This window comes from Perognathus longimembris, chromosome 18 (genome assembly GCF_023159225.1).
Source record: "Perognathus longimembris pacificus isolate PPM17 chromosome 18, ASM2315922v1, whole genome shotgun sequence".
NCBI classification, from domain to species: domain Eukaryota; kingdom Metazoa; phylum Chordata; class Mammalia; order Rodentia; family Heteromyidae; genus Perognathus; species Perognathus longimembris.
The window spans coordinates 16,972,037-16,994,083 of record NC_063178.1 but is presented as its reverse complement, the minus strand read 5'-3'; the positions used below and the strand labels follow the sequence as shown (position 1 = coordinate 16,994,083).

The following is a 22,047-nucleotide window of genomic DNA, read 5'->3' as shown; positions in this document are numbered from 1 at the left end:
TACTCTGGCTTTTGGTAGCTTATTTGATGAGCTAGGATTACAGATGTGGGTCACACGTGCCCTGCCTTTTACTACTATGTTATTAATTGTACACAGCAATGGCTTTGACCGTGGAGGAGTAATTTTCATTTGGTATTTTTCACTGCAATTCAAAGAATGAGATCGTTTCTCTTAACTTAGATTCTCATTGGTGACAAGTGATAGTTTCAGTCAAGTGTATATTTGGTGGCCAGGCAGTATGTAGAAAAAGTTTTTCTGAAAAAAAAAATGAAAACGGCATGGCATGGCTCTGTTTGTTCTGTGTGGAACCTACAGTACACGTCCAGTCTCAACAGAGGTGGATGTGAAAATTCCGTTTGGATGAAGCTTGGTGGTGTAAATGTAAACTTGTGCTGCTGCTCTGTAAGTTCTTATTTGACCCTCGTAGTCAGTGTTTCGCATTTCATGGGAGACGAAGGCTTGGGAGTTTTCCTTTCCTTTCTCCCACCCTGTTCTCCAGGCACGTTGCCTTTCCCCATGCTGCTTCCTGCATCTGCCTGGATGGCTTTTTTCTTCCTTTTTCTAGATGACTAATTCTGGCACATTCTCCTTCTACTCCCCTTTCTAAATCCAGCCTGCCTTCCTGCTCAGGTCTATGGTGTCACTCTGACTGCTGTGTGTTGCCATGGCATTCTGTGCTGTTCCCCTAACCCAATCCGGTAGGCGGTAGAAATGAGGACAGTCACCTGTTCAAGCAAGAGTGCTGGGTGATTCCTTATTCAGTCACCAGAGCATGTACATGTGTAAACGAAGACGACGGTGACATCATGAGGCAATGCAATCTAAGGAACCGTTGTCATGTGATCCATTGTTCACCCAAATCCTTATGCATGTAAGGCCTGCTTACTGACACACGGTGAATAAATAGGAAATAGTGGCAGTCAGTACGGGTTTCTGTTTTTGTTTTTTGCTTCCAGTCTTGGACCTTGGCAGGGTGCTCTCTCTGAACGGATTGTAGCCTGGCGTGGGCGCTGTGATAATTTTGTCCTGGGGATCGAGATGGAGGAATTGTTGACTGTAGGCATTTGCTCTGCAGTCCCCCTGTGCACCGTAGCTCTGTCTTGTCGCCAGATGTGTGCTCAGTCTTTTTTATTGCTATTCCCAGGTCTTGAACTTGAGGTCTGGTCTCTGTCTCTGAGCTTTTTTTTTTTTTTTTTTTTTTTTTTGCCAGTCCTGGGCCTTGGACTCAGGGCCTGAGCACCGTCCCTGGCTTCTTCCCGCTCAAGGCTAGCACTCTGCCACTTGAGCCACAGCGCCGCTTCTGGCCGTTTTCTGTATATGTGGTGCTGAGGAATCGAACCTAGGGCCTCGTATATCCGAGGCAGGCACTCTTGCCGCTAGGCTATATCCCCAGCCCCTGTCTCTGAGCTTTTTTTGTTCAAGGGTACTGCCCCGCCACTTGAGCCACAGTGCTCCACTTCTGGCTTTGAGGTGGTAGTTGGAGATAAGAGTTTCATGGACTTTTCCTGCCTGGGCTGGCTTTGAACTGTATTCCTCCGCTCTCAGCCTCCTGAGTAGCTAGGATTACAAGTGTGAGCCACTGGTGCCTGGCCAGTATTCAGTCTTTAATGTTTGTCCTCCTTTGTTTCACGGATTGATTTCTCTCTCTCTCTCTCTCTCTCTCTCTCTCTCTCTCTCTCTCTCTCTCTTAAATTTTGTTTTACTTTATTGTAAGGGTGATGTCAGAGAGTTACAGTTACGGAAGTAAGGTAACAAGTACATTTCCTGTCAAACATTGTTACCCCTCCCTTGTTTTCTCCCACTTTCCCTCCTGGCTCCTCTCCCCAAGTTGTAAAGTTCATTTCCAACATAGTGTCCTGTGAGTGTTGCTGTTGCTGATCTCTTATTTTTATAACAAAACTGCATTTTACTCAAGTTGTCTGCATTAGACACCGGGCTTATTTCTTAATGGCCCAAGGCCTTCTGAAGAACGAAATGCAATAATGAAACTAGGTACTATTGCAGCCAAGCAGAGGATTTCTGTGGCTTTCTAGAAAGCAGTGTTTGTCGGACATTAAATATTTGTTTTTCTTCCTTATCCACTGACATGAGATAAATCGGGAAAGAATTCTCTGGTTAAGACCTGGGGGTGTAGATTGGCATGAGTGTGGCCTGGATTTGATCTCCAGCAAAACGTGTGTATACGCATGCACGCACACACGCACGCACGCACCCCCCTGGCTGTGGGGGGGTTGTAGAGGAGTTGGAAGGGTAAGAGTTCATGCATGCTCACTCGCGCATGCTTCTGACATCGTGGAGTCAAGTGGATCTGTGGTGTAGTGAGGACTCCAGAGTGCGCTGTACCATGGGATTTCTCTATAAATACTTGTTTTCTGCTCCTGTTAATTTTCTGAGAATTTTCTTGGCTCTTTTCATTTACTAAAATCAATTAATATACTATTTATATACATGTGTAAGCGTACGTGTGTGCATGTGTGTATGGGTATGTATTTGTAAAGCTGTGGTGGGTTGGTATCTCCTTACTTCCCTCCCTCCATCTCTCCCTCCCTCCTCCCCTCTCCCTCTCTCCCTCTCTCCCTTCCTCCCTCCCTCCCTTACTGGATTTTAAACTCTTTGTGTTCTCCCTTGCCTTTTTTCTTCTTTTTGGTGTCAGTCCTGGGGCTTGAACTCCACCTGGGCACTGTCCTTGAGAGCCACAGCGGCACTTTCAGTGTTTTAGTGGTTAATGAGACTTTTCCTGAGCTGGCTAGCTTTGAACTGGAGTAACTAGGATTACAGGAATGAGCCACAGTCACCTGGCACCCCTTGATTCTTTCACTCACGGCAAGTGCTTGTTACCACTAGCCATGTCTCCAGTGTTGGCCTTTTCTTGGAATAAAGGTTTCATGGACTTTTCTGCCTAGGCTGCCTTTGAACATCAGGTCTCAGATTTCTAAATAGTTGGATTTATGGGCAAGAGCCACTGGTGCTGGGTGTCCATTTTTACAGTAGAGGAAATGAAGGCTTGGAAAGGTTAGCAAGTTAGCTCATGAGTAACAGAATTAGAACCCAGGTAAGGATTTTCAAAGCATTCTACTTTAATCTTGTTCCAACCCTACTTTTATTCACTTATAGATTATAATCTCACTTGTTTTCTTAAAGGAAAAAAGTTACCTTAGGATATTAGTTATAAATTCTATTATTAATACTGTAGAAAATCAAAGCATGTTTATTAACTACTCAATTGCCAGGAAAACATATCTATATAGGCGTTGTGCTAAGATTTCTTTGCAGATACTGTGTCTTTACATGTATCTTTACAGATATCCATATCAATACGGATTATTTAATAGATTGCTATTTAATAGATTGATATTCAATTACTGCAGTTATATTTAATCATTGTTTTATAATAAAAAAGAATGCATTTTGTAGACACGTTTCAGATCCACAAGAGGATCTAAGGGTTGACTGTCTCAATGATATTCACAAACCCAATAAGCCTATAAAATACACTGCACATAAACAGACATACATTTAATTTCTATATTATGACTATTTTAACTGTTTTTTTTTTGTTGTTGTTTTCTTTTGTTTTTTTTGGTTGTGGGGCTTAAACTCAGGGCCTAGACACTGTCCTTGAGCTCTTTTGCTCAAGGCTACCACTCTGCCACTTAGAACCATGGCCCCAAGAGTCTCAGACTTTACTGCCCAGGTTGGCTTCAAACCATGTTCTTCAGACTCAGCTTCTTCTTGTTTTTTTTTTTTTTTTTTTTTGCCAGTCCTGGGCCTTGAACTCAGGGCCTGAGCACTGTCCCTGGCTGCTTCTTGCTCAAGGCTAGCACTCTACCACTTGAGCCACAGCGCCATTTCTGGCCGTTTTCTATGTATGTAGTGCTAGGGAATCGAACCCAGGGCTTCATGTATAGGAGGCAAGCACTCTACCACTAGGCCGTATTCCGACTCAGCTTCTTTTGTAGTTAGTAGCTGGTGGCACCAGCACCCAACTATTATGAATATTTCAAAAGCATGTCTTGAGCTGTGTGTGCATGTATGTGTGTGTATTTGTGTGTGTGTTGGTGTTGGTGTTGGTCCTGGGGCTTGAAATCAAGGTCTGGGCACTGTCCCTGAGCTTTCATTCTCAAGGCTAGTGTTCTACCAATTGAGCCATTTCTGACTTTTTGGAAGTTTATTGGAGGTAAGTCTCATAGACTTTACTGCCCAGGCTGGCTTTGAACTGTGATCCTCAGATCTCAGCCTCCTGAGTGGCTAGGATTACAGGCATCAACACTTTAGCTTCTACTTGAGCTTTCTAACTGTCAAGTAGAGGTCTGACTTATTTCCTATGTAGTTTTCAGCAAAGTAAAGTGCTTTGGATTGCATCTAACACATAATATGATCCAAGGAAATATTAGCAATCTTATTTAATGATGTACATGGCTTTCATGACCTTAGCTGTTTGTAAATGCTAAGTAGACTAACCTTTTGGTATAATCCTCAGAAATGTGTATGTGTGTATATGTATATGTATATATATATATATATGTTTTATTTGTTTTTTGTTTTTTTTTTGCCAGTCCTTGGGTTTGGGGCTCAGGGCCTGAGCACTGTCCGGCTTCCTTTTGCTCAAGGCTAGCACTCTACCTCTTGAGCTACAGCACCACTTCTGGCTTTTTCTGTTTATGTGGTACTGAGGAATCAAACTCAGGGTTTCATGCATGCTAGCTAGGCAAGCTCTCTACCACTAAGCCACATTCCCAGCCCCAAGAAACATGTGTTTTAACGTACAGAATTTCTTTTGTTGCCTAAGTACTCTTGTTAATAGTCTTTTATACATTGACAGAACCTTGTAAAACATTAAAGGAATTAAAGTGAAATCTAGGTGATGAAAGTGTGTACCTGAACATTAAAAGCCCCGTGGAACTTTTTATTGCAGAACTGGCTATTCATCTTCCAAGTTCATCAAGGTTATTAGTCTTAGAAAATGTTGGCTGATTTTCATAATCTATATTCCTCTGGTAGAACTCAATCTGTTCAGTTTTACCAATAATCTTGCCCTTGGAAACAATCTATTTTCCCTGTTGTCTTACCTACTGCTTGTTATCTGATCATTCATGGTCTCGTGTGTGTGTGTATGTGTGTGTGTTCTATATGTGTGTTTTCATGTTTGCTGGTACTGGGGCTTGAACTCAGGGTGTGGGTACTCTCCGTCAGCTTTGTTGCCTCTGGCTTTTTAGTGGTTAATTGGAGATAAGGGTCTCACAGAGGGGCTGGGGATATGGCCTAGTGGCAAGAGTGCTTGCCTCGTATACATGAGGCCCTGGGTTCAATTCCCCAGCACCACATATACAGAAAATGGCCAGAAGTGGCGCTGTGGCTCAAGTGGCAGAGTGCTAGCCTTGAGCGGGAAGAAGCCAGGGACAGTGCTCAGTCCCTGAGTCCAAGGCCCAGGACTAGCCAAAAAAAAAAAAAGAGTCTCACAGATTTTTCAACCCAGGCTGGCTTTGAACTTCAATCCTCATATCTCAGCCTCCTGAGTAGTTCTAGGTCTTTATTTAAAAAAATAAAAGTAAGGAATTAATATTTCTTGGACTGAATTGACTTTAACTGTGACTTTTTACCCTTTTATTCTGCTAAGTTTTTATCTAAGAGTTGGGAATTAGCAAGTGTAGAGAGTCTGACCTTTCATTGTTCAAGTGTGTGTATACTGGGAATTTTTACACCAGAACCCTTGAAATTTTAAAATGTGACTGGATAATAGTGTTCTACTCTAAAGGTATTTATTGTCTCTCAGGGCTTTGTAGAAAGTGTAGAGGGAACTTAAATCTTTTTCATTATGTTTCTAAGCTTTACATAGTTACTTTTGGACTTACCACTGAACTATTCTGTAGTTTATTTTTAATATTTTGATATATTTTTCATTAATTTTTTATTTTTTCTAATTTCTAATGGTCATTATAAAGGTTATGTACAGAGGTGTTATAGTTACAATAAGTCAAATAAGGAGTACATTTCTCCTTGGACAATGTCACCCTTCCCTCGCTCTCTCCTACTTTTTCCCTCCCATCCCCACCCATAAGTTGTATTGTTAACTTTCAACATAGCATTTAATAAATATCAGTGCTGCATTTGTTTATAGTTAATTTATTAGCTTGATATTATGCTCTCAAGGCTGAGCTGTTTTCTCACTGACATTGACTTAGCATCCAGTGATACTACATTTGTTTTTCAGGTACCTCAACACTCAGTTTATTAAAAAGAATAAGTTGACTGAAGCTGATCTTCAGTATGGCTATGGTGGAGTTGATATGAATGAACCACTTATGGAAATAGGAGAGGTAATACATTTTTGAAATGACTGCAAGCATAAGTGTTTTAATATGTTGAATAGTTTGATTCAATCAATGCCTTTTTATTTTTTTAAAGGATACCAGGGCTGGGAATGTGTGGCTTAGTGATATAGAAATGCTTACCTATCACACGTGAAGCCCTGGGTTCGATTCCCCAGCACCACATAAACAGAAAAAGCCGAAGTGACTCTGTGGCTCAAGTGGTAGAGTGCTAGCCTTGAGCAAAAAGAAGCCAGGGACAGTTGCTTAGGCCCGAGTTCACCTATTTGAAAAAGAAAACAAAATTTTTCTTTTTCTTTTTTTTGCCAGCCCTGCAGCTAGCACTCTACCACTTGAGCCACAGCGCTACTTCCAGCTTCTTCTGTTTATGTGATACTGAAGACTTGAACCCAGGGCTTCATGCATGCTAGGCAAGCACTCTACCACTAAGCCACATTCCCGGTCCCGAAAGACAAAATTTAACTGATACTTTTGCGTAGATAAATGTAATTACCAGTGGGTCAGAATAATTACTCTAAGGAAACAAAACTGAGAGGATATTGATGGGATAAAAACGGCCTTTATGGGTATTGTTAAGTTTTGTTAAGTAACCTTAAAATACTTTTGGCCCATATGGGAAAAATGTATTAAAGCTTAAATGTCTAAATGTAAACAGCAAAACTTGAAAACTTTGGGAAACAATAGGGACACATATCCTTAGGAGCTTAAGAAGAGAATCATTTCTTAAAATACAAATAAGAAAGTAAAGGATTGATAAATTTATTACGTACATTCAAATATTTTTTTGAGAAAAACATAAGTCTGAAAGGGTGGGTTACTAGGACTGATTGCATTGTGTAAAGGATATACTTTCAGTCTTTAAAAGAACTATATTTCATTAAGATTAAGGCAAACTTAATGGATCCATTTAATGATGAATGAGTATATCACGGGGAAAAAACCCTAAGACAAGAAAGATTAAAAAAAAAATCACCTTCATTCAAGAACATGCCAGTAGGGGGATAGTGACACATCTATAATCTCTGCATCTGGCAGGCAGAGGCTGATGGGAGGAGAATTTGAGGCCAGCCTGGGCGATATAGTAAGTCCATTTGAAAACACCAAAATCAAAGAAATCTCAGCAACAACAAACAGTGAATAAACATTAAAAAAAAAAACAAAAAACACCCAAGCAGATTAGTGTAGTGGCATTTGCCTAAAGCCTGGCGGCAGTACCAGTTGTCAAGGATGTAGACTGCGAGTGGAATCCCATTGTCATGGATGCTATGGGAGTAGAAGACCATATGCAGCTTTGCCTACCACACAGCACCTCACCGTTTACGTATATGCCAGGGAACCTAGCTTATGTGAGTCAGGAAAGTCTATACAACAGGAGTTCTACATTATAGTGTTTTTCTCAGATGAAAACTGAAATCACAAGTGCATGTTAGCAATGGAACGGAAAACTAAGTCACGATACATTCAAATCATAGAATGCTGTGTAGCAGTGCCAGTGATTGCTATAGCCAGATGTTTCTATTCTCATGGGTTTTAATAACAAAATTTAAACTTGTTTGGTAGACTTGCATGTATGTATGTTAGAACTGTAGCCAGGGGAGTGATTTTTTTTAAATTTTCATTATCAAACTGATGTACAGAGAGGTTACAGTTTCATACGTTAGGCATTGGATACATTTCTTGCACTGTTTGTTACCTTGTCCCTCATTGCCCCCTCCCCCCCAGGGGAGTGATTTTATACAAAACTAAGGATAGTTAACCTCTCAGGCAGTGGTGAGGTTCTATATATATTGTTGGGTAATGGATTCAGGAGTGTCTTGCCTCTTCAAAGCAACTTGGTGATTTTTTGTGTAGCATATTTCTTAATTTTAAAAATTGTCCAATGGCAGATAAAATTTTCTTTAACTTAAATTATCTCTGTAACGGCTTTGGCTTCTGCAGGGAATCCATGGTGCTGACCATTTAACAATAACTAGTTTGGTTTTTTTTTGTTGTTTTTTGTTTCTTATTTTTTGCCAGTCCTAGGGCTTGAACTCAGGGCCTGAGCACTGTCCCTGGCTTCTTTTTGCTCAAGGCTAGCCTCTACCATTTGAGCCACAGCGCCACTTCCGGTTTTTCTATATATGTGGTGCTGAGGAATTGAACCCAGGGCTTCATGTATACGAGGCAAGCTCTCTTGCCACTAGGCCATATCCCCAGCCCCACAATAACTATTTTGTAAAGATCCACTCTTCAACTAAGGCTTTGAGTTAACACTAAAAATCCTCAGTTCCATACTGTCTATAAGTCTGATATGCTAATCATTTCTTTTTTTTTTTTTTTTTTTTTTTTTGGCCAGTCCTGGGCCTTGGGGCCTGAGCACTGTCCCTGGCTTCTTCCCGCTCAAAGCTAGCACTCTGCCACTTGAGCCACAGCGCCGCTTCTGGCCGTTTTCTGTATATGGGGTGCTGGGGAATCGAACCCAGGGCCTCGTGTATCCAAGGCTATATCCCCAGCCCCTAATCATTTCTATTTAAAGTTACCAATCTCTTTTCCTTCAAATCTTTTTGTTTTTCTTCAGTTTCTTTTTATATTTTGATGCTTTTTTTTTTTTTTTTGGCCAGTCCTGGGGCTTGGACTCAGGGCCTGAGCACTGCCCTGGCCTCCTTTTGCTCAAGGCTAGCCCTCTGCCACTTGAGCCACAGCGCCACTTCTGGCCATTTTCTGTATATGTGGTGCTGGGGAATCGAACCCAGGGCCTCATGTATATGAGGCAAGCACTCTTGCCACTAGGCCATATCCCCAGCCCCTCTTTTTATATTTTGAGATATTAGTTACTAACATTTCTCTTGATGAATATTTTTACTTTTATAAAAAATTTGAGCAAATGTTAAACTATTTAATTCAGTCTTAATGATTTTCATTTTTCCTGGCAGCTAGCATTGGATATGTGGAAGAAATTGATGGTTGAACCTCTTCAGACCATCCTTATCCGAATGCTGCTCCGAGAAATTAAAAAGTAAGTCTTGATATTTATCTTCTCTAAGTTTGTTCTACTTTGCTGCTTGATAAGGTTTAAAAATAATACACAGGGGCTGAGAATATGGCCTAGTGGTAAAGTGCTCGCCTTGCATACATGAAGCCCTGGGTTCGATTCCTCAGCACCACATATATAGAAAACGGCCAGAAGTGGCGCTGTGGCTCAAGTGGCATAGTGCTAGCCTTGAGGAAGAAGAAGCCAGGGACAGTGCTCAGGCCCTGAGTTCAAGCCCCAGGACTGCCCCCCCCCCCAAAAAAAGAATAAAAATAATAATACATAGCATGGCTTATAGAATGGACTTAATTAGGCCATGTTTAATGTAATGAGTAAATTATAATGACTAAAACAACTTGATGCCAATCTTTTCAAGTTATCTTAATCTTTTTCTTAATTTTGGCATGTCTATCGGTCATCACCCATAGTTTAATATTCTTAGTAAATAAATGAGTATCTGAAGGGAACAAATTCAGTCCTAACAGCACTAAGGTCTTCAAGCAGTGAGATTGCTATGTTTGTAAGGCTCAATGAGGATTAACTAGTTAGGAAACACATCCTTCTAATTACTTGATTTTTTTTTTTTTTGCCAGTCCTGGGCCTTGAACTCAGGGCCTGAGCACTGTCCCTGGCTTCTTTCTGCTCAAGGCTAGCACTCTGCCATTTGAGCCACAGCGCCACTTCTGGCCGTTTTCTGTATATGTGGTGCTGGGGAATCGAACCCAGGGCTTCATGTATACGAGGCAAGCTCTCTTGCCACTAGGCCATATCCCCAGCCCCCTTACTTGATGTTTCTTAGTCTCAACTTTAAACTCAATGTCTTGTCTCTGATGGGGGAGGTTATCATTGGAAAGTCATAGCTCAGAAAGGCTGACTCTTCATCTAATTGCTGTGTGACTACGCTTGGGCATAAGAGAGCTTTCCTGTAGAGTCCAGAACAGAACATGCTTGGATCAGTTTTTAGAAAGTCTGGTAAAACCCCATCCTTCCGCCAAACCCATCTTTGTACTAGGAATTGATACTGTACCACCTGAGCCAAATCTCCAGTCTTAGAGGTGTTATCCAGAAAGTTATTCCAGTGTGCCAGACGCCACCCCCTGGGGTGTGCTTCCTCCAGGAGGCCATATGTGGAGACCTTTTAATACAAGAGGTAATTAGTCCGTTCTTCCTACAGGACTCCATGTTGGAAGCAAGGGATTAAGCATACACACACTGCAAATAGAACCGATAAGAAACTTTTAGGTTTAACATTATTACAAAGTAGAGCTGGACATGTGGTACTGTCATGTAATCTGAGCACTCTGGAAGCTAAGGAAAGAGGACCATGAGTTCCAGGCCAGCTTGAGCTATATACTTAACCAGCAACCTTGTCTGTTAGGGCCTGGGCACTGTCCCTGAGCTTCTTTTTGCTCAAGGCTAGCACTTTACCACTTGAGCCACAGCACCACTTCTGGCCTTTTCTGTATATGTGGTGCTGAGGAATCCAACCCAGGGCTTCATGCATGCTAGGCAAGCCCTCTACCACGAAGCCACATTCCCAGCCCTTGTCTGTCTGTCTTTTATAGAACGTAAATGGTAACAATTGCTTAAAAAAAAAATCACCCTCTCCTTTTGCTGCTGCCTCCCCCCCCCCCGAAGTTGTGGGGCTTGAACTCTGGGCCTGCGCCCTGTTCTGGAGTTCTTCAGCTCAAGGCTAGTGCTCTTCCACTTGAGCCACAGCACCACTTCTAGTTTTCTGTGGTTAATTAGAGATGAGTCTCTTGGACTTTCCTGCCCCACTGGCTTTGATGGTCATCCTCTCAGATCTCAGCCTCCTGAGTAGCTAGGATTAAAGGTGTGAGCCACTGGTGCCCATCACCAATGATTTTAATGATACCATTGTTTCCAAAAGTAGAAAGAGGCAATAGTAAAGTAGGAGGGTAGAAAAATTGGCTTAGAGGGGTTAGTAATCCTGTCGTTTCATTCCAGATACAAATACCCTCTTCTACTGTTACCATTGCCTACCCAGTGGTAAAGTCCATCTAGGAAAGGAAAAGCACCTGCTTGTGCATTTTTTTTTATACATATCTGTATTGTATAAATTCTTTTTTTTTTTTGTTAGTGACAGTTGCCATATGCAGTGCAATGTAGCGGCCATCATTGCACTCTTTTTCCACCCCCCCATATTTATTGTCAAAGTGATGTACAGAGAGGTTACAGTTTGATACGTTAGGCCTTGGGTACATTTCTTGTACTGTTTGTTACCTCCTCCCTCATTCCCCTCTCCCCCTCCCCCTCCCCTAGCTGCATTTCTGTTCTTAGATTTACACATATTTGTTAAGCTTCTTTTGATTGTAAGTCATATTTTATTATGGCTTACATTGTTTCCCTCTGGCCCATTGGGGCCAGATTGTTTCTGATCTGACCATACTCATCTCTGATAGTGGTCTTGCTATCTGGTAACTGGTCAGGGTGTTCCACACATTATCTTGGACATTTTCTTCCACAGACTTGATATCATCTTCTCAGTAAAAAAAAAAATTAAAAAATCAGTCTAAGTGATAGACAAATGCATTAATAAAGAACCGAGTATTCCAGGATCTTTTCTCTTTTCACAGAATTTTCCCTTTCTGCAAGGTAACCTGTTGGCATTCCACACTTTTCCTTGCGAATTTTTATATCTCTGTGTAGAAAAAAAAAAAAATTTTTTTGCCAGTCCTGGGCTTGGACTCAGGGCCTGAGCACTGTCCCTGGCTTCTTTTTGCTCAAGGCTAGCACTCTGCCACTTGAGCCACAGCGCCACTTCTGGCCGTTTTCTGTATATGTGGTGCTGGGGAATCGAACCCAGGGCTTCGTGTATACGAGGCAAGCACTCTTGCCACTAGGCTATATCCCCAGCCCCACTTTTTTAAGTATTCTTTTTTCAGTCTTCATATAGTAGTACTATATTACAAAATTATTCAGTGACATAGCTAGATAATTTTTCTGTTAGTATGTGTCAGTCTGCTTCATTTCTTTTAAAAAGTACTGCCTAGTATTTCTAATATTTGATATGGTTTCATCTCTGTGTGTGTGTGTGTGTGTGTGTGTGTGTGTGTGTGTATGTGTGTATGTGTGTGTATTTGAACTCAGGATCTGGACTCTGCTCTACCACTTAAACCATAGCTTCACTTGTGGCAATTTTTGGATTGTCATTTGGAAATTATAGTCTCATGGACTTTTCTGCTGAGGCCTGCTCTGAGTAGTAGCTGGAATTACAGGCATGAGCCATCAGTGCCCAGCTGGTTGCATCTTATGTATTCGTTTTTCTCTTAGTGATGGGAGTTAGGTTGCTTCCAGTTTCTCCCCTACTACAGCTCTTGCTTCTGTTGGGCATCGCTCAGGAATTTAAAGTCAGAGTTTGTCTATGTAGAATATTGTCAGCTTGCCCTAGTCTTCAAGTAAGGTGTAAAACCTGTTTATTCACCCATACTTGATACTACAGATTTCACTAATTTAAGAAGAAAAATGTTCCTTGATTTCTCAGTGCTGTGCTGATGCAGAAGTGAGGAACCCAGCAGCTAGCTCAGACAGCTACCCCCACAACAGTCCAGTCTCGGCCTAAGGGCTTCCCATTCCTCCTGGAGCAACACTTCATCTGGCTCAGTGTGAGGAGATAGCACTCTAGCTCCGTGCCGAGCTCCAGAGACCTGCCAGTCCTTCTGAGCACTAGCTTTGTTCTTTGGGTATATGCCACTTCTTGTCTGTCTCCTCCTTCCTCTTACCTTCTTCTCTTAGTAGTTCTTTCCCTTGTACATTTGGTCTTCAGTTGATATTTATTTGCTCTCTAATCCTCTTTCCATCTTTTCCCCATTTTCAGCAAGTCTAAGGGCTAATGGTAACAATAGAGGGTTAGTATCATTGTTATTTTGGTGAATTAGTTCATCACCTTGAATTGTATAAACATTTCAAAGTCGGTTCTCTCAGTCCGTAAATACAGGGTGTCTTTTCAGTTTTTGTGTTCTGTCATTTTCATTACCTCTTTAAAGTTATTCCCAGGTTTTTTTTTTATTAAAACTATTGCAAAATGGGATTGCTTTTTTGATTTCTCTTTCAGGTAATTAATTATTGTCATACAACAATATTGCCGTTACATGTTAATGTTGTATCCTATAATTTTGCTGAATTCCAGCTGAATTGCTGGCGCTCTCTTTCCCCTTTCTCCCCTCAGTGGTGGAGTCCAAGGCCTGCACCCCTGCTGGGAAAGCATTGTACTACTTGCCATATGCCTGCCCATGGTTTCTTTTTGGGAATTTGGTTGCCCTTTATTTCATTCCCTGGTTGGCACTTGTAGAACTCTGTTTTATTAAAAGGGGTTATAGTAAGCATTTTTATTTCTTTCTGCATCTTAAGAGTGGAAGCATTCGGCTTTGCCTCATTCAGTGTAACCATACTTGTTGGCTTATTGTAAGGGACCTTCACTATGACTGTTTTTGTGCCAGTACTGGTGCTTGAATTCATAGCCTCCTATTGTGGCTCCATCACTCCAGCCACACCCTCTCCCTCCTCGTCCCCTTCCTTATATGGAGGTGGTGAGATTCTAATATCCTTTGAAGATCTCACTTCCACTTTTCTTTTTGTCTGTCTTGAGAACTCGAATCAGGGACCTTGTCTCTCTCCCTGAGCTCTTTTGCTCAAAGCTAGTGCTCTGCCACTGTGAACCACAGCTCCACTTCCAGTCTTCTGGTGGTTAATTGGAAGTAAGAGTCTCATGGATTTTCCTGCTCAGGCTGGCTTTGAACCAACCAAGATCCTCAGATCTTAGCCTCCTGAGTAGGATTACAGGTTTGAGCCACCAGCACCTGGCACATATAGTTATTAAACTTAAGAAATATTACCTTCTTAATAGTATACTTTTGCAAACACTTGAAATTGTTTCTGATAAGTTAACTGGAACATACTGTTCTGACACTTCTTCCCTGCAGGATTAAATCAATGCTATTATTAAACAGCCATAAAGTGGCATTTTTTGGTATTTTCTGTAGATATTTGTGTTCTAAAGAATATTTTGTGTTATACTTTGTTTTAGTGACCGTGGAGGAGAAGACCCAAACCAGAAAGTAATCCATGGGGTTATTAACTCCTTTGTTCATGTTGAACAGTATAAGAAAAAATTTCCCTTAAAGGTAAAAAGCCTTCTTCCTTTAAAAACAACAGAAAAACAGACTTTAATTTTTTAAAACTGTTTGTTCCCTTTTTGTCCTAATAATTTTGATTAATTTATTCAGTTTTATCAGGAAATCTTTGAGTCTCCCTTTCTGATTGAAACAGGAGAGTATTACAAACAAGAAGCTTCAAATTTGTTACAAGAATCAAATTGCTCACAGTATATGGAAAAGGTAAGAAATCAAACATTGTCATATATTTATTTATTATGTCTAGCATGTCTTCATTAATTTTGGGGAATATTTTTTTGTAGAAAGCATCCTATTTTTTTGCTCTTTAGCTCTGAGATAGTTAATGTGTATCTATTGATAAATCTATTGATACATCATTGCTCGTACAGGATTTTCCTGAGAAGAGTTCAACCTTTGTTTTCTGCAAGGTTTACATCTACTTTTTGAGAACACACAGAATATGGTTTATTCATCTCTAAAATTAATTAACATGTGTGTATATTCTTGGCAAAATAATAAGTGGATTTTGTATTTAGTAATTTGTTTAGGAAATCGGGTAAGTACAGAAGCTATGGATTTGAATTCTTAGGTTTAAAAGTAGAAGAAGCCTGGCACTGTACTCTGGATGGAGGCCGAGAGCTGAGGATGGTAATTTGAAGCCAGACAGGGCAGAAAAATCCTCATGAGACTCATTTCCAATTAACCACTCAGAAACTGAACTAGAGCTGTGGCTCAAGGTGGCAGAGGGCTGGCCTTGATCCAAAGAGCTCTGGGACAGCGCCCAGGCCCTGAGTTCAAGCCCCACTACTTCCAAAAAAAAAGAATAGAAGAAAAAAAGAGAGGGTAAATAATTCTAGATACTCAGATAAGTTGGATCTTCTAGGTTCTTGGAAGGCTGAGTAATACACCGAAATTTTAATTACTACAACAACATATTTTGATTACTGTAAAGCTTGCATTGGTTGTTCTTCGTACTAAAAATTATGTCATACATTTACATTAGTACTTTTCTCTCCTCCTCCCTTGTGCTGGTCTTAGGGCTTAAAGTTCAGGGTATGGGCACGGCCCCTGGGATTTTTTGCTCAAGGCTAGCGTTCTACCTCTTGAGCCACACCTCCACTTCTAGCTTTTGGGTGGTTAATTGGAGTGTCTTGGACTTGCTGTTAGAGCTGGCCTCAGACTGTGATCCTCAGATCTCAGCCAGGCCAGGATTACGGGGTGAGCCCCTGGCACCTGCACGTCAGAACGTTTAAATAGGCTTTTCATCCACAGTGTTGAGAATTCAAGCATTTTATTGTTAGAAGCTTTGTTAATTTTTCCAAGAAGATATGATATATTGTAAATGGGCTAGCCGTCCTGTAGTTTCCATAGAACATAGGGCAAGAATCCTCAGTGCTTCTCAGTTCATTGGTGCTTACTACTTAAAGCCCATTTGCGGAAATTCATTTCCTGCCTTGTCACTAAGTCGCTCTGGATAGTGCGCAAATCACTTGGAACCTTTCATCTATCCATTAAGTACAGGCGACACCAAGTCAGTGATTCTTAGCTCTGAGATTTCATTTAATTTTCCTACCTTATTAAGTTTCTCGATCCAATCTTAAAGTTTACATACAGCTTGTCCATGATACATACAGAGCTTGTATGTATATCAATGACTGAAAAGATCATTGGCAAAATGGTGGAAGCAGTCTAGATGTTTTAGCTCAATGTGGAACAATGAGACTTTTTTATACCTTCAAGTATGGTAAAATATATATATATATATATGAGTAATTAATAAAATTTGAAAACAAAAAATTCCCATGCCTCCATGGCTCAGTGGACGCAGAGAAACTCCCATCCTGAGTGATTGTCAGTTGTGTTTGAATCATTGTATGATTTGTTCAGTGTTACCCTGCCCTTCATTTTGTGGAAATCTGCCTCCTAGGAAGCCATTGGTGCCCAAAAAGCACATAAAACTTACCACAGTCCTCTCAAGCCAAAAGGGAACATAACGTGCTTAATTGAAAAAAGTAAAGTGAAAATTGAAGACCTGTTGAAAGGAAGTATGTCTTTTGTTGAAGTTGGGTAGTATTAAGGGAATGAGTCAAGCATCCATCCTACTGGTGATAAAGAACATGAAATAAGGCCTACTCTTTTTTTTGATACACAATATTCATTGGGACAGCTGCAATTTTTTTTTTTAACAGCAATGTAGCCTACTCCATGGTAGTTCAAGTTAGGGATACAGAGATCTCTGTACGTACAGTAAGTTTGGGAAACCTAAAGTCCTGGATTCTGTCCTGAGCATTTGTGGGCCTTTTCTCATCTTGGGACTATATCCCCACTGATAACAAAGGCCTACTCTCTCCTTATGCAATGGACCAAGTGCAGGTGTGTGACACACCATGGACGAACCTTAAAAATGTTCAGTGAAAGTAGCCATGCCCAAGAAGACAAACATTCCATGATTCCACTCACATGAGCTATTAGGCGAATTCATAGACGCAGAGATGTGTTAGAGGTTTTCAAGGGAAAGGGGGTGTGGTTAGAGTTTTTGACACGAGGAAAAAGTTTTTAAAATACAAGGGATGGAGATGAACACTGAAGACAGCTAATGCACTCACACCAAAAGGCATACACTTAGAGTGATAAATTTAAAACTTCTAGGGTTCCTTAATTTGTTTTGTAGCTCAGGCTGACCTTGTCCTGACAAGCTAAGTAGCCCAGGCTGACCTTGAACTCAGTAACCTGAGAGCTGAAATTATAGATCTATACCTGATGCAATATATATTTTAATAGTGCATTTTTACATTATTAATAATGTAACATCAGAAGCTCTGAATTATATACTTTAAATGGGTAAATTATATAAGCTGTGTTAAACTGCTAACAAAGGGAATGACCTATATTCAGGAAGTTTTTACAGAACACAGTAGTGAACTTTAAGTGTTAGGAGCGTACAATTCCATCTTTGTGCATTTAGTATTAATATAGCCTTTCTACTTTGCTTTCTGTTTCTCTTCTCTAGATTTTTTTTTTCTTTTGGTTGGTGTGGGGCTTGAACTCTGAGCCTGGGCTCCGGCCCTGAGCTTCTCAGCTCAAGGCTAGTGCTCTACCACTTGAGGTACAGCGCCACTTAGGGTTTTCTGGTGGTTAATTAGAGAGAAGAGCCCCATGGACTTTCCTGCCTGGGCTCAGATCTCACCCTCCTGAGTAGCTAGGATTATAGGCATGAGCCACCAGTGCTCGTTTCTTCTCTGGTTTTGGTCTTCCCTGCCACCTACCAATAGTTTTGTTTGTTTGTTTTGGGTTTTTTTTTTTTTTTTTGGCCAGTCCTGGGGCTTGGACTCAGGGCCTGAGCACTGTCCCTGGCTTCTTTTTGCTCAAGGCTAGCACTCTGCCACTTGAGCCACAGCGCCACTTCTGGTCGTTTTCTATATATGTGGTGCTGGGGAATCAAACCCAGGGCTTCATGTATGGGAGGCAAGCACTCTACCACTAGGCCACATCCCCAGCCCCTACCAATAGTTTTATAGATATTTCAGGGTTGGCATTAAGGCAGTCCAGCCTTGCCTGCCATTTTCATGGATATGTACTTCCCTCACCTAAATGATACTGTGCTTTTCCTTTACCGACTGTAGCATATGGGCATTAGACTACTGCATTTAGTCAAATTAGTTAGTTACTTACAGTATGTATGCTCTGTATGACAGTTAAACTTGTGTTAAGGACCATTTTAATTTTTCAGATGACACTTGTGATGAATATCTGGACTTCTTTCTGTGACTTCCTTCCAACCATGGCATTACTTGTAGGGTAACAAGGTAGCACAGAGAGCACAGGAGTGTGGTCTCCTCCTCAGTCTCCTTTTTCTTAGTACATTTCCAAAAACGATGTGCTCTTTAGAACATCACCTTATTTCCTGGCCCAGCAAGCAGTAGTGTCCAAAGGGTCACATGTACATCATTTCCTGGGACCAGTAAAGAGGTCTTGATTGATATGTATGACTGAGTATACTTGGGCTTTAAAAAACTTTTTTTTTTTTTTTTTGGCCAGTCCTGGGCCTTGGACTCAGGGCCTGAGCACTGTCCCTGGCTTCTTCCCGCTCAAGGCTAGCACTCTGCCACTTGAGCCACAGCGCCGCTTCTGGCCGTTTTCTATACATGTGGTGCTGGGGAATCGAACCTAGGGCCTCGTGTATCCGAGGCAGGCACTCTTGCCACTAGGCTATATCCCCAGCCCCTTTAAAAAACTTTTAAGCTAAATAAGATTGTTAAGTAGAGTGCATTTACTGTTTTTGTTCACATTTTATAAGAAGAGAAATCAAGGTAAAGTAGATACATTATCTTCATTAGTGCAATCTCCTTGATATAATTTTCCTAGTTTTGGGGTGTTTTTTTTTTGGCCAGTCCTGGGCCTTGGACTCAGGGCCTGAGCACTGTCCCTGGCTTCTTTTTGCTCAAGGCTACCACTCTACCACTTGAGCCACAGTGCCACTTCTGGCCATTCTCTATATATGTGGTGCTGAGGAATTGAACCCAGGGCTTCATGTATACGAGGCAAGCTCTCTTGCCACTAGGCCATATTCCCAGCCCCAATTTTTCTAGTTTTTAATAAACTGCATGGTAGGTTGTATGCTATCATAGGTGGTTAGCCCTGAGGCAGTTTTTGTTCATAAGACTGTAATTGGTAGCTAGTAGCTTAAGTTAAAAAAAGGTGAATAATTTATAGATTGTCAGTTTAACAAGGTTCTGTAATTTGTTACCTTTGCTGAATTTTATTTAGGAGGCATTAAAATTTGGCTACTTGATATACTCACTGATTTTACAGACTTTTCCTCACAGAAAAACTTAGTAGTGCATGAATGTAAGAATGTATTTCTTTAGGTTCTAGGTAGATTAAAAGATGAAGAAATTCGATGTCGAAAATACTTAAATCCAAGTTCATATACTAAAGTGATCCACGAATGTCAACAACGAATGGTAGCCGACCACTTGCAGTTCTTACATGCAGAGTGTCATAATATCATTCGGCAGGAGAAAAAAAATGGTGAGTGACACCAGCATAAGTGTCATTAAAAATTCAATGATCAGCACACTTAAAGCCTGTCTATAATGCCAGTCCTGGGCCTTGATTGAACTCAGGGCTGGGGTGCTCTCCCTGAGTCCTTTTCTTCACTTAAGGCTAGTGCTCTGACGCGTGAACCACAGCTTTCTTCCAGCCTTTTGGTGGTTAATTGGAGATTAAAGTCTCATGGGCTTTGCCTGGGTTTTCTTTGAACTGCAGTCCTCAAATCTCAGCCCCGTGAGTAACTTGAATTACAGGTGTGAGCCACTGGCACCCAGCTTTTATAATATTTTTAGTGTATATGCCCCCTTACATGTTACTCGTATGTGTAAAGAGATTATTCTGGATAAACATTTCAAAATTGTGTTCTAAAGTCAAAAGAAAAACACGTCAGGGGCTTCTAATGTCTTAAAAATTCCCAGGAAACAATAGGAAGAAGGCAATGACTATGAAAAGAAAATAAAAGTGAAGAGATGTTCAGTCTACTTCGAAATAAGGAAAATGCAAAACACAGCGATGTATTTTATGTTAAGATACCGATAACAGAGAGAAGATGGAGTCTTGTGTGGTGGCGCATACCCGCAGCCCTAGCTACTCAGGAGCGTAGCAGTTTGAAGTCATCCTGGGCATAAACATACAAACTAGTATTAACAATTATCAAATAACAGCTAATCAATATAAACAAAAAAGATTCTTGAAGGCAACCCAGGGCAGTTTTAATTTGCCCTGCCCCACACAGCTTTTATCTTGGTCTTTTGAGACCAAGTTCAGTGAAGATGAAGAGTTGTTGGTACAAAGACAGGAAGATAGGCCAGTGAAATAAAATAGTCTAGAAGCAGCCAGTGCACGTGTAACACTTGTTAAAGACCAGAGTGGCCGCATGGAGCCGTGCATGTAAGTCTTTGAACACAGTGCTGAGTCCATTTGGAGAAAATGAAAACATTCAGTCTTTATCTTAGATACCATGTCTGACTGTCTGTCTGTCTCTATGATACTGAGACCTGAACTCATGACCTGGAGGCAGGTGCTCCACCAACAGTAGTTTGGGTCTTGTGATCTAAATGTAAAGGTAAAATACGAATATGGGAGAAAGTATCTTCCTAACCTTAAAGTAGGGAAAGATACTTTACATAGAGCACAGAAAATACCACAAAGGAAAGATTGGCCCAGTGTTGTATGTTAAAATGAAAAGAGCAAACCTGTGGGTCTTTAAAGGCCACTAGGATCACTGGAGCATTAAACGTTATGGTAGGAGGTGTTGGGAGGGAGAAGCCAAAGATGTACTTGCCTTGCCTAGCATGTATGAGGCCTTGGTTTTGACCCCAAGTACCAACAGAAAGAATAGATTTGTTTATACATATATATATGTATAATATGTGTATATTTGTATATATGACTGAGAACTTATATCCAGAATGTAAACTTGTCAAAGTTTGAATAGATACTGCAGAACATTATAGAATAGAGAATAACTAAATGCCAAATATACATAAGATACACAAAATATGCATACTTATATAAATAATAAAACACACAAAACATCTCATTAGAATAGGGCTATAAAGCTGGATGCCTGTGGCTTATGCCTATCATCCTAGCTACTCAGGAGGCTGAGAACAAGAGCAGCAAGCATCGTTTGATACGACTGCCTTGAAAACTGGCACCACCAGAGCAGATAGCTGGGTATTTTATGACCCAGAAAATAACTACTATTCACAAAGGCCTTATCCCTGCTCCACGTGTGCCTGCTTGAGTATAAAGAAGACATGTATGGCTGTTGGAAGCAGCGTTATTTGTAATAGTCCCAAACTTGAAGCAACCCAAATGTCTCATAACAGTGGAATAGATGAAATGCAGCATACAGGTGAATATTACAGAGGAGTGGCATCAAGCAGACTACCTAATCTTTGTAAAAATGTTGAGCAAAAGAAACCAGCCGTCATCATTTGTAGTTAGAGAGGGGCAAAATCAGGGGCAAAATCAGCGTGTGATTTCGTATCCACAATGGGTCACCTTCGGCCAGGAGCAGGGGCAGTGCGTGGGAGGTACGTGGAGGGAACTTCTGGGTGCGGCTCTGCTGTGATTACATGGATGCCTTGTGTTCGTGATGATAATTTTTTAAAGACATCCTGGGTGTTTAATAATGGAATTTCCTTTTCCCTTAGACATGGCAAATATGTATGTCTTACTCCGTGCTGTGTCCTCTGGCTTACCTCACATGATTCAGGAGCTACAGAATCACATCCACGATGAGGGTCTCAGAGCAACCAGTACCCTTACTCAGGAAAATGTGAGTTGTATGTAAGGAAGGAGATTTATCATAGAGTTCCTTTCGGCTTTACTATTTTATAAGATGAAAGAATATGTCTCTTCGTATCAACAGATATCTCACTATTGAATGACATTGGCTGCTTCTAGCCATATTGATGTGTTTGTTCGCTTGGCATATAACTTCACAGAAAAGCATGCTTGCAGTTTCTTTGTAATTGTTTTTCTTGTAAGTGGAAGGTGAAAACAAAGAACG

The 22,047-nt window shown here is 40.9% G+C and overlaps 1 protein-coding gene and 1 long non-coding RNA gene across 4 annotated transcripts in view; one reads left to right on the top strand and one right to left on the bottom strand.

Annotated features, from left to right (window-relative positions):
- The window catches only part of Cul2 (cullin 2), a 65,376-nt gene that overhangs the window by 20,047 nt on the left and 23,282 nt on the right, over nt 1–22,047 (top strand). For all 3 annotated transcript variants that reach the window (XM_048367392.1, XM_048367391.1, XM_048367393.1), the window contains exons 5-10: nt 6,212–6,317; nt 9,242–9,324; nt 14,387–14,483; nt 14,586–14,696; nt 19,343–19,505; nt 21,689–21,813. In XM_048367392.1, coding sequence (XP_048223349.1) covers nt 6,212–6,317; nt 9,242–9,324; nt 14,387–14,483; nt 14,586–14,696; nt 19,343–19,505; nt 21,689–21,813 — 685 coding nt within the window. The remainder of the gene's footprint in view (nt 1–6,211; nt 6,318–9,241; nt 9,325–14,386; nt 14,484–14,585; nt 14,697–19,342; nt 19,506–21,688; nt 21,814–22,047) is intronic.
- LOC125366715 lies at nt 1,750–17,426 on the bottom strand. Its single transcript, XR_007213957.1, has 3 exons — nt 16,857–17,426; nt 11,802–11,806; nt 1,750–1,764 (listed from the first exon to the last, which is right to left on the bottom strand). It is a non-coding gene; the product is annotated as an uncharacterized LOC125366715 (long non-coding RNA).